The 15,212-nt window shown below is 50.1% G+C and overlaps 1 protein-coding gene across 1 annotated transcript in view; it reads right to left on the minus strand.

Moving 5' to 3' along the window:
* The window catches only part of PKN3 (protein kinase N3), a 335,392-nt gene that overhangs the window by 63,243 nt on the left and 256,937 nt on the right, over positions 1–15,212 (minus strand). Inside the window, exons 13-15 of the mRNA XM_078646592.1 lie at positions 8,933–9,006; positions 8,293–8,359; positions 5,399–5,490 (exon numbers count right to left, since the gene is read on the minus strand). Of these exons, the coding sequence (XP_078502718.1) occupies positions 5,399–5,490; positions 8,293–8,359; positions 8,933–9,006 (233 nt within the window). The remainder of the gene's footprint in view (positions 1–5,398; positions 5,491–8,292; positions 8,360–8,932; positions 9,007–15,212) is intronic.

Here is a 15,212-nt window from a genome sequence, read left to right on the forward strand (position 1 = left end):
AAATCCCATTCGCTGCTTCTGGACCTGTTGGGAAAAGTCCGGATAAAAGTTCACTGTGGCATTCTCAAAGGCCACCGGGCCCTTCACAAGAGATGCTTGCTGGATAGCGTCCCGATCCCTATAGTGGAAAAGCTTTGCAACAATAGGCCTCGGCGGGGCACCTGGCTTACCCTGGCCCCCCGGAACACGATGTGCACGCTCCACTGTGAAAAATGTACTCAGTCCAGATGGAGAGAGGTGGTTTTGGATCAGGTCCTCAACTAGGAGATCAACCGAGTGGGGTTCTGGATTCTCCGGAACACCAACCACGCGAACATTACAGCGACGTGCCCTGTTTTCAAAGTCTTCCAAGCGCCGGGTCATGAAATCGTTCACCCTACGGAGATTGCCAATCTCCGTCTGTATCTCCGAGACGTCTGCCGTGAGGCTGGATGACTTGAGGTCCAATGACTTCACCTTCTCATTGGTTTTCGAGAGATCGGCTCGAATTAAGTTCACATCAATGGCCACGGTGTCAATTTTGTGGGCCAAAGTTTCATATTGTTGGCCTATTGTCTCCCTCATGCCAGAAATGGCGCCCATGATGTCCTGCAGGGAAGGCTCCGATGACGTGTCCACGATGTGGTCCGACGCGCTGGGACCGGGCAGGGCAGCTCCGGGGGATCCCTTCGAGTGGGTATAACGGTCCATAACGTTAGATTGGATCGGACCCCCGCGCAGAGGCGTCTTCGTCTTCCGTGTCTCTCGGTCCCCTCTGCCCGCCATTTTGGAGACTGCGTCACAAGGAGATTCACCATGTTCAACGGACCGGGCACCAGAAAGTAAGGCCTCGGGACCCAAGGGCCGCAACTAGGGTACCACTAGGATAGAGCCAGCCAAATAGGAGAAAAGGCCAGCCAAAGGCCCGACAGCCGTCTCGTGCCCCGGACCCAGCCCTGGCCAGACTCTCTTGCCGATGTCTCAGTCTGAGGCAGAATCGAAACCGAAACTTAAGAGGGGGACCCTCAAGTCCAATCCCCCTGCCGTTGTTGTTCAACTCCAAGACGGCCACTGAGCCTCACCCAGTCCCGGGCGCACCTCAAGGGCGGAGCCCAAAAGTTCGAATCATCGTAACTCCGGCACCCGGTGTCGAAATCAAATTCTGAAAGGTCCAGGTAGATCAGCCCAACGTCCTCTACATAAATCCTCGTGAAAAATCAGGATTAGTTCAGGATATTATGCCGGGAGCGGCGGGGGTATGGGGAGCGCTGTGCTCACGCGGCCATCTCGGATGCCCGCCAAGCTCCTCCCGACAATGAATTATTGATGCACCACTGTCAATGAAGAAAGGTATGGAGCAACCATTTATTTTCAATCCAATTTTCAGGCAATATTTGTATGACTTTGGTGTTTTGGCATGTTGACTTTTCTTAACTGACATTTTTCCTCACATGCAGCCAGTCCAGCACATTTCTCTGAAGTAAACATCGACATGGCACAACCATCTTGCTCACTTTCAAAGGATATAGAGGTGATAGAACTGTTTGACGATGATTTAGAATATGATCAACTTCATTCCGTCTCAATTTGCCTCAATTGATGTTGACGCTTGGCCTAGTGGGTGTGCGTCGCACGCTGCTTCTGGAATGTTCTGGTGGCCAATTTCTCTTCGCGTCGTGACACACTTACTTTTTTCCTTTACTTTACAAACCATCACAAAATGATTCTCTGTCCCACAACCTTTACATATCTGTCCAATGGTGGGACATTTACATTCATGTGGAAACTTAAATTTAGATCTAAAACATAAGTTCTTTTTACGTGTAGACATTACTGTATCCTTCAGTCTTTTGCTTACTTTTTATACTCATGACTGATTACTCTGGGCACCTCTAACCATGTCAGCAGCTGGTCTTTCAGCACACTCCTGAGCCCTGCAGTCATCAACACTCACTCCAGATTAAGAGTTTCTCTCAGCATTCGTTGTCTGAATGAGTCTGACAAGCATCCATCAAGAATTGCAAGATGCATAGTTTCTTCATCATTAAATTCATTGAACTTACAGTGCTTGATGACTGCATCGAGTCTCTCCACAAGTTCATCAATAGTTTCACTAACTATTGGCGTTCTCGACTGAAAATGTATTTTTCGTAATCAACGTTTGGTATTGGATTGAATTTGAGATTCAGCATTTCTTTAATCCTCGGGTATGTACTTCTTTGTCAGTTCCTGGCATTTTCTCGATGAATTTTTACACCATCACTAGCAAGATTTTTGAGAAACATGATCATCTGTTTGTTGTCCGTCTCTTCAAGTGCTTCAGTGAAATGATCAAATGTCTCCATCCAAGCAGTCCATCCAGCGCCAATATTTCGCTGTTTGGCGGTATTGAAAGGTGGTTGTGGTGGTTTCAGAGGAGGTAGCATTGTAGACTAGTGTGCAACTAGAAAGTAGTGTGTTCCTAGGCGCTGTTTCTTGTTTCTAAGACCTGGCGATGTACTGGCTTCTGGATCATCTTTGATGATGACTGGAAATTAGACTTTTTTCTTGATGTCCATCAGAAAAATAGCCTTTCGCTATCCTGAAAGTTGTTTTCGGCTCAGCTTCTTTTAAACCCCTTCCGTGCTCCCGTCGGCCAACAGACGGGAGCACTACCTGGCTGGTGCTGCGAACGACCGTTGGCTAACGCAGCCCCACCTGTTTTTCAAACGTTCCGCACCGGCACGGAACGTTCAAAGCAGCTAAAGTGTTAAGACCGATTAAGTTGTTCTGAGCCCCACTCAGCAACTTTGTGAATTAACTGCTTCGGGTATGGGTAGCTCCGAGAGCCCAACCCTAGCACTTCTCTTTCAGCCACCTTTAATCAATCCAATCCGGCATTTGTTAAGTTCAAACGTATCACCCCTAAGGTCTCCAGGTGCTGGGGACCGTCGGGAAGATTAAGTGAGTTATTGTCCAGAGTCACATGACTGTGAGCTGCCTGCCAGCACTCTGGTTCGAACCGTGAGCCCTGCGCTATGAAGTCAGCTGCTCTGGCCGCTGCACCACACCTCTCCCTAGAGTGCTATGGTATGAGGACTCTATAATGTAGTCGGTAAGTCATTTATTTCTCTTCTTCTAAATCTCAATTTCCATATTCTGGCATCTGGTTGAGCTCCACCTTGCAGCGCGCTCCTGTTTGCAGTGTTATTTTGCAGGTTATGGTTATCAGCGGATGCGCTCTGTAAACCTGGTTGAATTTGCCTTCAGCATTAACCCTCCGTATAATGTACAACTATCTTGCGTGACAGCGCGGTACCTTTATGTATGGCCTGACAAGCAGGTTCTCGGCCATCGACGTGTAGATTCTTTGCAATGATTCTGTTCGTCTTCACCAGCTTCTCAGCGGCTTGAGTTGTGCCTTGACTTCACATGCATGAAGCATCAATTCCATACTTCAACAGTGACACACGTGACACGCTTGAGCAGCTTGCTTGGACCGCAGCAAATTCTCTGGGAGAGCACAGTCGTTCTTTGGGTTACTTATCCGGAGTTGTAGAGTTTTCCCTGGCTTTGGTACCCGCTAATGACTACGCCACACACAGAGCTTAATATTACACGCCTTTATTCATCTGCGTGTAACTTTGAAATAAACATTCCAAAACAAGCTTTCATTCCATTCCGCTGTGACACCTATGTCACAGCTCTACGGACTCCGTTAGGAGCCAAAAGGGTTCAGTCAAAAAACTTGCAAGACACTACAGTCCCCGGCACTCACTCCCAGGGCCCTAATACAACACAAGCAGTTTTCCAATTTACAGGATCAAGCACCTCACACGACTTACTTCAAGGTGTGAGGACCACCAGCCTGTAAAGAAAGAAGCCACCACAGTGCAGCCCTCCAAGCTCATTGCGCATCATGAACACGCTTCCTCTTGAAGTCCCAGCCCGAAGCCCACCTTGCCACCTCTGATGGTCTCCGTAAGATACGAAGCCAAGGATCTGAGCTGTTCATGGATCCATTTTCTTTATGACAGTAAAAAAATCAAATACAGCTTTTGCAGCTATTACATTAAGGCTGGCTGAGGATACTGAATCATAAATCACCACGGAGAGTCACTGTTCCCGAGAGCAGAATTGGAGAGAGTTCGTTTTAGAAAAACAGAAAGGAGTCTTAGAGGCTTTTACTTGATGCCCTCACACACCCGGAGGGATGTCGTGCTTCATCATATCGAGCCGGCACTGCAATGCCCTACAGGTCTCAGTAGCTAGACAAGTGCATTTTTTATTTATTTTTTTAAAGGCGTGAGGTCAACATGTTTCGTGCTATAGTGTGGTCTCAGGAGGAGATCCTTTGCGCTTCTTCAGGACCATAAAAGAGCGGTAAAGGTAATGGAGAGAAGTGTCAGGCGGTGGCCTCATCGATTCAAGTATGCTTGGGAATTCCCGAGCATGCGAGAGGTTGGGTAGGTGCAAGAACCTATGTCTTCCGATACAACGATTGTGATGGCTAGCACTCTCTCGTTTTGACTTATGGAGTAATCTATCTATACTGAATAGATAGGACCACTAAATGGGTCCTACGAGTGGCACAACTTGAATCGATAAGGCCATCGTCTGACACTTCTCTCCATTATATTTACCATTTTCTTATGGTCCTGAAGAAGCGCAATGGATCTCCTCCTGAGACCACACTATAGTGCGAAACATGTCGACCACACACCTTTTTTTTAGAAAAAAAACACTGCTCTTGTCTAGCTACAGAGGGTCATTACCACCCTGGAGCAGCACCAACCCTTTGTTTTTTGTTATATTATGACAGAGGGATCTCCCTCATTAAATCAATTGACCTCAGACACCCTCTAGTCATTTTGACTATCACTTCTCACTGCACACTGACCCGCACACACCACACGGCTAGATTACCAAAAGATCTCCAACAAAGTGACCCTACAGGGGACCTGTAGGGTATTGCAGCGTTGGCCCAACGAGGAGCAGCGACCCATGATGAAGCATGACATACTTCGGGGTGTGTGAGGGCATCAAGTAAAAGTCTCTCTGACTCCGTTAAGTTTTTATAAAACAACATCTCTCCAATTATGCTCTCAGGAACAGTGACTCTCCTATCTACTATTCTGGAGCACAAGGCACTGGACCTATATCCAGCTCTTTGTCCCCTCTCTCCCTTTTCAGATACTGAACCATAAACAGCTTCCCACTGCTCCTTCGTGCTGCTTCCTGCCCCAACAGACACTAAAGTGAGGAAGGCGCTTCAGGCCACGGAGCTGCATTTAGAAGGAACAGGCCGCATCGAGGCGGAGATCCCCTGGGTAGTTGAACAAGCATGCTTATAAAACGCCTTTCCATTAGTAAGGATATGCTTTTTCACCAATAAGACTTGTTTTTATTCCCTTAAAATGCACGCAGAGGTCAGGCTCACCTGTCCACCTCGTCCCGGGTGACTAGGTCTCGCTTCTTCAGAGCTTTGATGGCAAACAGCTTCTTCGCAGCTTTGTGTTCCACTAAGATCACCTGAAAGAGAAGAGAGAGCGGCAGTGGCCACCAGCCTTGTATATCTAAAGCCCCTCTCCACCCCTAACACCCAGGCCCCAAACTCACCTCTCTGTCCCTAACACCCCAAACCCACCTCTCTACCCCTAACACCCCAGGCCCCACACCCACCTCTCTACTCCCAACACCCAAGGCCCGAAATCCACCTCTCTGCCCCCAGGCAACACCCCAGGCCTGAAACCCACCTACGTGTCAACTGGGAAAAATCCGCGGTGTATCCCTTTCACCCAGACCTACCACCACGCGATACCTGGCTGGGAACGCAAAGGATCTCGTGGTCCACAGATGCCCCCCGATACCTAGGGGTTCGGCTTTACCATACTCCCGCTGACATCTTCGAGGGCAATCACTGCAGGGCGCTCGCGGGCCTCCGATCGACAGTTGCCTTCTGGACCAGACTTCCACTGGCCCCGATAGGACGCGTTGCCCTAGCTAAAATGGTGATGCTCCCCCGGCTCCTCTATCACTTCACCAACTTACCGGTAGTCCCGCCCAGGTCCTTCTTCCAGGACCTCAATTCCCTCCTAGGCACCCTAATTTGGGGATTTGGCTGACACAGGGTGGCCTTGAAAACCCTCCAGCTTCCCACCACCTAGGGGGGCCTCGGAGCCCCATCATTCGAGTCCTACTTTCTAGCGGCCCAGCTCCAATGGCTGTCGTATTGGACGGCAGACCGGTACACGCAAGAGACCACTACCCCGACGGGTAGGATCAAGTCACCGGAACTATCCCGTATACTTCTTCCGGGCACTAAACCACGGTGCACATATCCTCTACAGGTCTCAGTAGCACGTCAATGTATGCTCCGGATTCACCGGTTATCACCCAGGACAACCCCATACTCCCCATTGCTCCGTTGATCGGCTGGCCCAGGTCGGACTCCTACTTCCCAGCCCCCATGCTCGCCGAGTAGACACGGTGCAGCATCACGGATATGGAGTCGCTCTTTGAGGAAGGTCAGCTTAAATCTTTCGATCGCCTAATCGCCGAATTCGATCTCCCTACCGGTCAATTCCTTCGATATCGCCAACTCCTCAAATGTTTCCGCCCTTACCACAACCTCCAGACATGCGAACCGGACACGCATCCGGTTATACACGCCATTTTGCACATGGGCACGGGACGACATCTGGTCACCTGGTTGTATAAAGCGATACGGGAACTCTCAATTGTTCCCCTAGTGTCCTTGCGCACCACCTGGGAGGAGGACATCGGGCGCCCGCTGCACGACTCGGAATGGACCAAGGCGCTTGAAGCCCCAAAACGAACATCTCGGAACGCCCGTTTTAAGAACATTCAATATTACATATTGCACAGGGCGTACCTGACGCCGGCGCGACTGCAGAAATTTTACCCCACCACTCACTTCCTCTGCCCCAGATGCCGCTCCCCGACTGCAGATTTCCGTCACATGTTCTGGAGCTGCCCAGACCTCCACCCCCTATGGCGAACGGTACACGACACATTGAAAGACCTCACGGGCCTCACAACCTTAGACACCTGGGAGTCCAGCGCATTGGGCATTTTCCACATTTCGAAACAGCTTCCTGCACACAAGCGCTTTGTATCCCTAGCACTACTACTAGCAAAAAGATGTATAGCTATGCACAGGCGATCATCAGAGTGCCCCCCCATAGCGGCATGGACGGGGGCGGTGTGTAAGTGGGCGGCGGCAGAAGAGGACGCCCTGCGAGAGGAGGAGGCGAAGGGCGCCCGTAAAAACCACATTTCTATGGAATGGGCTGTGTTATTACATCGTTTCCGACAGCTGACGCGCCCTGATGATCCGAGCACTCCCACCCCCACAATTACATCCACCCCAGCAGACCCCTCTGCCCCCGCGATCCTACAGCCCCTAGACAACACTTAATGCCGGATGTGGGCGACCCCTCGGTCCCACACATCTACCCTGCTCCCAGAGCGTCTGACCCGATGCTCAATCTGACCCGACACTCCCGTCTTCTAGCAACCCAGCCCACTGTAAGCGCGAACCCCTGACCCCTCGGACGCCCTGCCCCCATATCTTTTCAATATGCTCGTGCAAACGCCCAGATGCCCCTTCCCCGAGTTTTGTCCCCCCAGTTACTTGGCAACACCAACGCACAGTCTCTGCAGACCCATACCAATGCTCCCCATGATGTTGATTCACATGCTTGTGCCCTTTCCCTTCTTTTTGAATTTCTTTTCTCCTGCATTTGCTGACATATGTGATTACTTGAATGGTCTGTACTGCTGTAATAACGAAATGCCAATAAAAATAAGTTTAAAAAAAAAAAAGTACTTGCGCCCAACCTATCCACCCCCCCCCCCCCCATCTATGCCACTCTGTATCCTCAGCTACTGCAAACAGAACAGAGCTCACTGTTCGGCTCAGGGAATAAGGTGGGCTTACTGTCTGCCACCTTTAAAGGGGTAATATCCCTTTTTTATACAACTAACTCAGTGTTAAAGTAAAATCAAGTTTTGGAAGCTTAATTATTTTAAATGTTTTTGTTAATTTCGCTTGACCTGCAGGATAATCCGATAAAATATTGCATGCCCGATGAAGATACTCATGATGGAGACTAGGGTTTGAAGTCTTTTCCCTCCTGCATTGCCTGCCTCAGCTGTGCTAACATGATCTGGACCACATGTTGCCCCCTCCACCTTCAGCCCTGGTCGCTTCCCACAACCGTGTCCCGCTTCCTCCAAACCACCCCAGGTTCCATTCTACCCACCCGCAGCCCAGTCCATGCAATGTTCACTCCCAGCCCCTCAACTCACCTTTCCAAAGTGGCCTCTTCCAAGCACAGAGACGCAGGAGAAGTCTTCCAGCCGCAGGCGCTTGCTCCTGCGGAGAAGAACTAAATCCATCACCAGGCAAGAGTCTCCCGACACACGGGTGTGTCCTCCAAGAAAGAAATGTACTCTCCCAACCAGAGGAATCAACCCCACAACCAACCCCAAGGGCAAATGCCCTTCTTTCCCCTCAACCACAAGAGTGTAAACACGATAGTGCCTCCATCACACGGGACTACTCAGCCATAACTCTGGTATTCCATGGAGCTCAAATCCCCAGCCCTGCAGAACCGTATGTCACATCCTGAACCCTCACGCCCTGGTAGGGGGGAGGGGTCTCTGGAGTCTTCTCGGTCCCAGCCCTGTAAGTCCCTGTACTGTCACACTAAACCCTCACTCACAGACTGGGGGGACCCTGTTGTCTCACTCAACGCCCTCATTCCCAGCCTTGGGGGTGCCTGCACTCACACTAACCTCTCAGTCCCAGCCCCGTAGGGCCCTGTTGTCTCACTCTAAGCCATCAGTTCCAGCCCTGCAGGCCCCTGCTTGCTGTACCCCAGCCTTGGGTATCAGATGGATGCAGACCCCAGCCCTGGTGGTTCCTTGACTACAATCCAGTAGTTACCTGTGCAGTGATTGCTTTTCCAAGGCCTTGGAGCTCGACATCCCATTCAGCTGAACATGGGGCCTCTTGAAGAGCTGAGAAATGTTACAAATACACAGACATGAATACATTCCTTTTTACAAAAACACTGAATACAAGGAGTTAGTGTGAGAAGTTGGCCTGATATATGATGTTTCCAATTCTGGAACCACCTTGTATCAGTCCAAATATCCCCTTATGGTGTCTGGTTGTAAGTCAACCTTATAGACAAGCTATCTTAAGGGTAGCATAGACTAAGCAGCCTTAAAGGCTTAACTCAAGAGGTCGTGTTAAGTGAGCTGTTTTACCAATCACAATCCTGTAATATCAAATGAAATGACACCACACAAGTATATATTATAAAAATATATGTGTTTATTACTAAAAACAATCCCCAGTATTCTTTATGAATAAAGGGGCACAAGCGTTAAATCAAAAGCACAGTATAACATACAAAGTTGCACAAATATGGATGAGGGCGAGAGGCCACTCAGACCATATACTAAACAAGTGGTATAAGAGATACCAATCGAACAGTGGTTAGGCCTAGGGCCCAGGGAATCGCTGGGAGCAGTCGGGACAAGCAATGCTGAAGTCGGGAAAAGCCCGCGGGATTCGGGTGCAGCGCTGAAAGCGCACGCATGCACCAATGTTAGTCAATGGTGCGTAAAAGTTACACAAATAGAGTTTAAGGACACTTCCGCTGAACCTAGAGGGACAAAACTTAAGACACAGACCCTAGAGGTGTGTACCAGTGTGGGAACACCGGCGTTGCAATGTTACCTCACCCACAGGAAGCGGGTGCACAGGGTCGAAGTAGTGTCGGGTTTTGTCACGCTGATTCTTGGTGCTTGGAGCAGAAGAGGCTGCAGGCGCTGTGAAGGAGAAGTGTCCGGTGGGATCCAAGAGTGGATCGAAGTCGAAAAGTACCTGAAAGCAGAGGGGACAGAGTCTGGGTCACTCAGCAGTGACCAGGGTGGAACCAGGACGGAACCAGGCAATGTCGGGCGCAATCAGGTGGTTGTCGAGGAGCTTCTCTCCGCTGTCTCGTGGGCTCTGGGGCATCTACGAAGTCCAGGAGCAGGTCACGATCTGTCCCACGCAGGCTCTTGCCGTCGGCGCTGTCGGCTTCAAGATTGGAGCAAACAACACTTGGCAAAAGCAATCCACGCGGAACCGGAAGATTGCTTCTCACTCGGACCAGGAGGGTCAGAGTGGGGGCTCCTTTTCAGGGGAGCTGGTGCAAATCTGGAGCAACTAGAATCGCAAGTCGTTTTTCAAGTTTCGTCGGCACAGGGGCCACAAGCCGGCTGGCAAGTGACCGGGCCAACGCATTGAGCCAAAAGAAGCAGAAGGGCCCCACGCAGCACTCGTCGAGTGTGGAGGGCTGAACTTCGGTGCAAGAGTGGCTCAGGGTTGGGGCTTCTCAAACCCCGGTGTACAGCTTCAAGGGTCACTCGTGGGCTGCACGGTCAGCGTCTCGTGGTCTTTCCAAGATGGCGTGCTCCACGCTTCCGGTCGCCTCCACGGGTCTCAGCTCTGCAGGGACTGTGGATCGGGCTGTTAGAAGGCAGGCAAGCTTGATCTCGTCGATCTCTGTCGCTCAAGTTCCGGCGGGAACTGCAACAAAGCAGACGTCGAGGGCTGGATGGTGCCTGTTTGCACAGGGTGGTCACTCCTTGACCACAAGGGAGATTCTTCAGTCTTCTACTTTGAGTAGGATGTCGAAGGGTCCAGAGTTTCGTTTCTTATGTTTCATCAGGATAATCTGAAGTGCTTTGGCACTGCTCCCAGTCTTATACTAATTTAGGGGGCTGGATTACCTGCTAGGTCCCCTCCTATGGGTGGGACCCAGGAAGTGGGTGGATACACCCCCTTCCTTTGATCCAGGCCGCCCTGGCACGAGGGCTGGAGTGCCCCAGAACCGGTTTGGCCGTATTATGCAAGGGGCAGCCTTGTGCGCCCCAAGCAGTGTCTGGTTTCTTTCAAACCTCCCTGCTACAATCCACTATCTCCTGTCTGGGGGGGTGTGACACCTCCCTGCGACAGGAAACCCTTTGTCCAGATCCCCTTGGCTGAGTTTCGGTCAACTACAGGGGGTCAGACTTGTGTCTGTGGCAGAAGCATCCATCTTGTGGATCTGAGGCCCTTTTAGAAATTAACCGCATTTAAGTAAAGTAACATGTCTTACCCCTCTAGAGGGGTGGAATGCTATCCCCGTCGCCAGAACTGGCGAGGGGATAGTATTCCAAATCGTATGACACTTTACACGACATGTTTTGATAAAGCCAAACCAAAGTTGCTATATAACCGCGAGGATTATAATGCACTTAAGAGTATATGGGATGGCATTATCCTGAAACAGCTTAGGGATTTGTTCCCGACGGCTGCAGACAGGCTCAGCTCATGCTAGAGCTCCATCTCACATTAAACCACGCACTCTGCCCCCAGGATTGATGAGGCCTTCCATAGGAGTGGCTCACAGGTTTATATGTGTCCAGATATAGGTTTAGACATAGGTATACTATATCTAAGCAAGGGGTGATTACACCACCTTGCCCCAGCTGAGTGATCAGCCAGTTGTGTCAATGTAAGAACCAGCCAGGGGTGGCAAAAGATATGCTGCAGCCCCTGGTAGGCCTTGGTGGCACCTATGCCCTGAGCACCTATAGGCATGGTACAGGGGCTGACAAGGAGTCCATTTCCAATTGTGGTATGTACCTATAGCACATGTATTAATAAGTTAGAGAGAGAACAGCAGGCTGGGGGTCTGATTAGCAGGCCCACAGCCTCAGTAGTCGAAAACCAGTGAAGCAAAAAGCAAAAATTTGGGGTGACCATAGGATAGCAGACCCTACTCTCCTACACAACCCCCCCCCCCCAACGCAGGGACATTAAACTAACCTTGACCAGATAAGTCTTCATGTTCTAAGTGGAAGTACCTGGAGAGACCATCTGCATTACCATGGTCAGTCCCTGGGCGGTGCTCCACTGTAAAGTCCATCCCCTGTGGGGAAATGGACCACCTGAGCAGTTTGGGATTTTCACCCTTCATCTGATTTAGCCACAAGAGGGGCTTATGATCGGTCTGAACTAGGAAGTGAGTTCCAAACAAGTAGGACCTCAACTTCTTCAGGGCCCAAACCACAGCAAAGGCCTCCCTCTCAATGGCTGACCAACGTTTCTCCCTGGGGGTCAGCCTTCTGCTAATGAAAGCAATGGGCTGGTCTTGACCATCTTGATTAAGTTGTGAGAGCACAGCTCCCACCCCCAACTCAGAAGCATCTGTCTGTACAATGAACTGTTTGGAGTAGTCAGGACTCTTCAGGATAGGTGCAGAGCACATGGCCTTCTTCAGGTCATCAAATGCCTTTTGACAGCTAACTGTCCACTGAACCTTTTTTGGCATCTTCTTGGATGTCAAGTCATTTAATGGTGTCACAATGGACCCATAGTTTTTCACAAACTTTCTGTAATACCCAGTCAGGCCCAAGAAGGCTCTGACTTGTGTCTGGGTAACTGGAGGAGCCCAGTACTGTATGGTCTGGATTTTGCTCTCCAGTGGCTGAACCTGACCCCCACCTACTAGGTGGCCCAGGTATACAACCTTACTCTGCCCTATCTGGCACTTTTGGTAGCCTTGATAGTCAGGCTTGCCTTTTGCAGGGCCTCAAGAACTTTCTTCAGGTGGATCAGGTGATCCTCCCAGGTGGAGCTAAAGACAGCAATATCATCTAGACATGCTGCACAAAAGTCATCCAACCCAGCAAGGACTTGGTTCACCAACCTTTGGAAAGTGGCAGTAGCATTCTTCAAACCAAATGGCATTACCACAAACTGATAATGTCCACTAGGGGTAGAGAATGTTGTCTTGGCTTTTGACTCTTCAGCTAGTCTGATCTGCCAGTAGCCAGCTGTCAAATCAAATGTGCTCAGAAACTTGGCAGAAGCCAATCTATCAATGAGCTCATCTGCTCTTGGAATGGGATGTGCATCTGTCCTAGTGACAGCATTGAGACCTCTGTAGTCCACACAAAACCTCATTTCTCTCTTTCCATCTTGGGTTTGAGGTTTTGGCACAAGGACCACTGGGCTGGCCCATGGGCTCTCTGATGGCTCAATCACTCCAAGCTCCAACATCTTTTGCACCTCAGCCTTTATACAATCCCTGACATGGTCAGGTTGCCTGTAGATTTTATTCTTTTACCAGTGTCCACCTCATGGGTGCACCAGTTAGTTTGACTGGGTGTGAGTGAAAACAAATGTCTGTGGGCTTGCAAAACCTGTCTGCAGTCCATCTGTTGCTGGTCAGTGAGGCTGCCTGCCAAGGCTACTCCATCAACTGAACCATCATCAGGGTTCTGGGAAAGTAGGTCTGGGAGAGGGTCACTCTCTTCCTCCTGTTCCCCATCGGAGGCCATGAGCAAGCTCATGTCCTCCCTGTCCACAAATGCTTTCAAACGATTTACATGGAGCACCCTGTGGGGGCTCCTAGGGGTTCCAAAGTCAACCAAGTAGGTGACTTCTCCCTTTTTCTCAATGATAGGGTAGGGTCCAGTCCATTTGTCCTGGAGTGCTGCTGGGGCCACTGGCTCCAACACCCACACCTTCTGCCCTGGCTGGAACTCAACCAGAACAGCCTTTTGGTCATGCCAAGCTTTCTGTAATTCTTGACTGGCCACCAGGTTTTTGGATGCTCTCTCCATGTATTCAGCCATCCGGGAGCGGAGACCAAGTACATAGTCCACCACATCTAGCTTAGGCTTTTTGAGAGGTAACTCCCATCCTTCCTTCACCAAACATAGTGGACCCCTCACAGGGTGGCCAAACAAAAGTTCAAAAGGGCTGTAGCCAACCCCCTTCTGTGGGACCTCTCTGTAAGCAAAGAGCAAGCAGGGTAAAAGGATGTCCCATTTCCGCCTAAGCTTCTCTGGTAAACCTTTTATCATTCCCTTGAGGGTCTTGTTGAATCTCTCCACAAGCCCATTGCACTGTGGGTGATAGGGTGTGGTAAACTTGTAGTTTACTCCACATTCCTTCCACATTGCTTTTAAATAGCTAGACATGAAGTTAGTACCTCTGTCTGACAATACCTCCTTTGGAAAGCCCACTCTTGAGAAAACTGCAATGAGGGCTTTTGCCACCACAGGTGCTGTGGTGGTCCTCAGGGGAATAGCTTCTGGATACCTGGTGGCATGATCCACTACCACGAGTATAAATCTGTTCCCAGATGCTGTTTGAGGATCCATGGGACCCACAATATCTATTCCAACTCTTTCAAAGGGTACCCCAACCACAGGTAGTGGTATGTAGAGGGCCTTTGTTGTGCCACCTGACTTACCACTGGCTTGGCAAGTGACACAGGAGCGACAAAACTCCTTGACATTTTCTGACATATGAGGCCAGTGAAAGTGTGAAACAAGCCTGTCCCACGTTTTGTTCTGGCCTAAGTGTCCTGCAAGGGGAATATCATGGGCCAAGGTAAGAAGGAAACCCCTAAACTTCAAAGGTATGACCAACCTCCTGCTTGTACCAGGCTTGGGGTCTCTAGCCTCTGAGTAAAGGAGTCCGTCATCCCAATACACACTATGGGTACCTTGGGCATTCCCTGCAGCCTCAGCAGCAGCTTGCTGTCTGAGGGGGTTCAAGTGAAGGGCAATCTAATTGAGCCTGCCTCAGGTCTGCCCTTGAGGGTCCCCCTGTCCCCAGAAACTCAACCTGATCAGGCTCAAGTTCCTCAGAGACAGTCTCTTCTTGGACTGCAGAATCAGATTCCTCTGAAATCTGATCCTCAACCTGGGGCAAGGGGGAAGGCAAAGCCTTAACCCTTTTGCTCCTTCTCTTGGGTTGTGGTTGGTCTATTGTTCCAAGATCCACCACTGGTTCAGGAAGGCACTTCTTAGCCTGAGTCCTTGTCACTGCAAGGACATGTGCTGAAATCCCTAGCATTTCTGCATGAGTCCTGTACTCCACTTCTGACCAAACTGAGCTTTCAAGATCATTGCCTAACAGACAGTCTACTGGAAGGTCTGCACTCACAACAACTTTCTTTAGGCCATCTACCCCTCCCCAGGCGAAGTTCACAACTGCTACACTATGTGTAGTAGTGGAGTTGCTTGCATTGGTCAATAGGTAACTTTCACCTAGTACAATCTGTCCAGGGTCCACAAAGTCAGGTGTCACCATTTTGACACTGGCACATGTGTCCCTGTAGGCCTGAGCCAGTTTCTCATTTATCAAAGGCGTCTGCCTATATTTGCCC

This window comes from Lissotriton helveticus, chromosome 5_2 (assembly GCF_964261635.1).
Source record: "Lissotriton helveticus chromosome 5_2, aLisHel1.1, whole genome shotgun sequence".
NCBI classification, from domain to species: domain Eukaryota; kingdom Metazoa; phylum Chordata; class Amphibia; order Caudata; family Salamandridae; genus Lissotriton; species Lissotriton helveticus.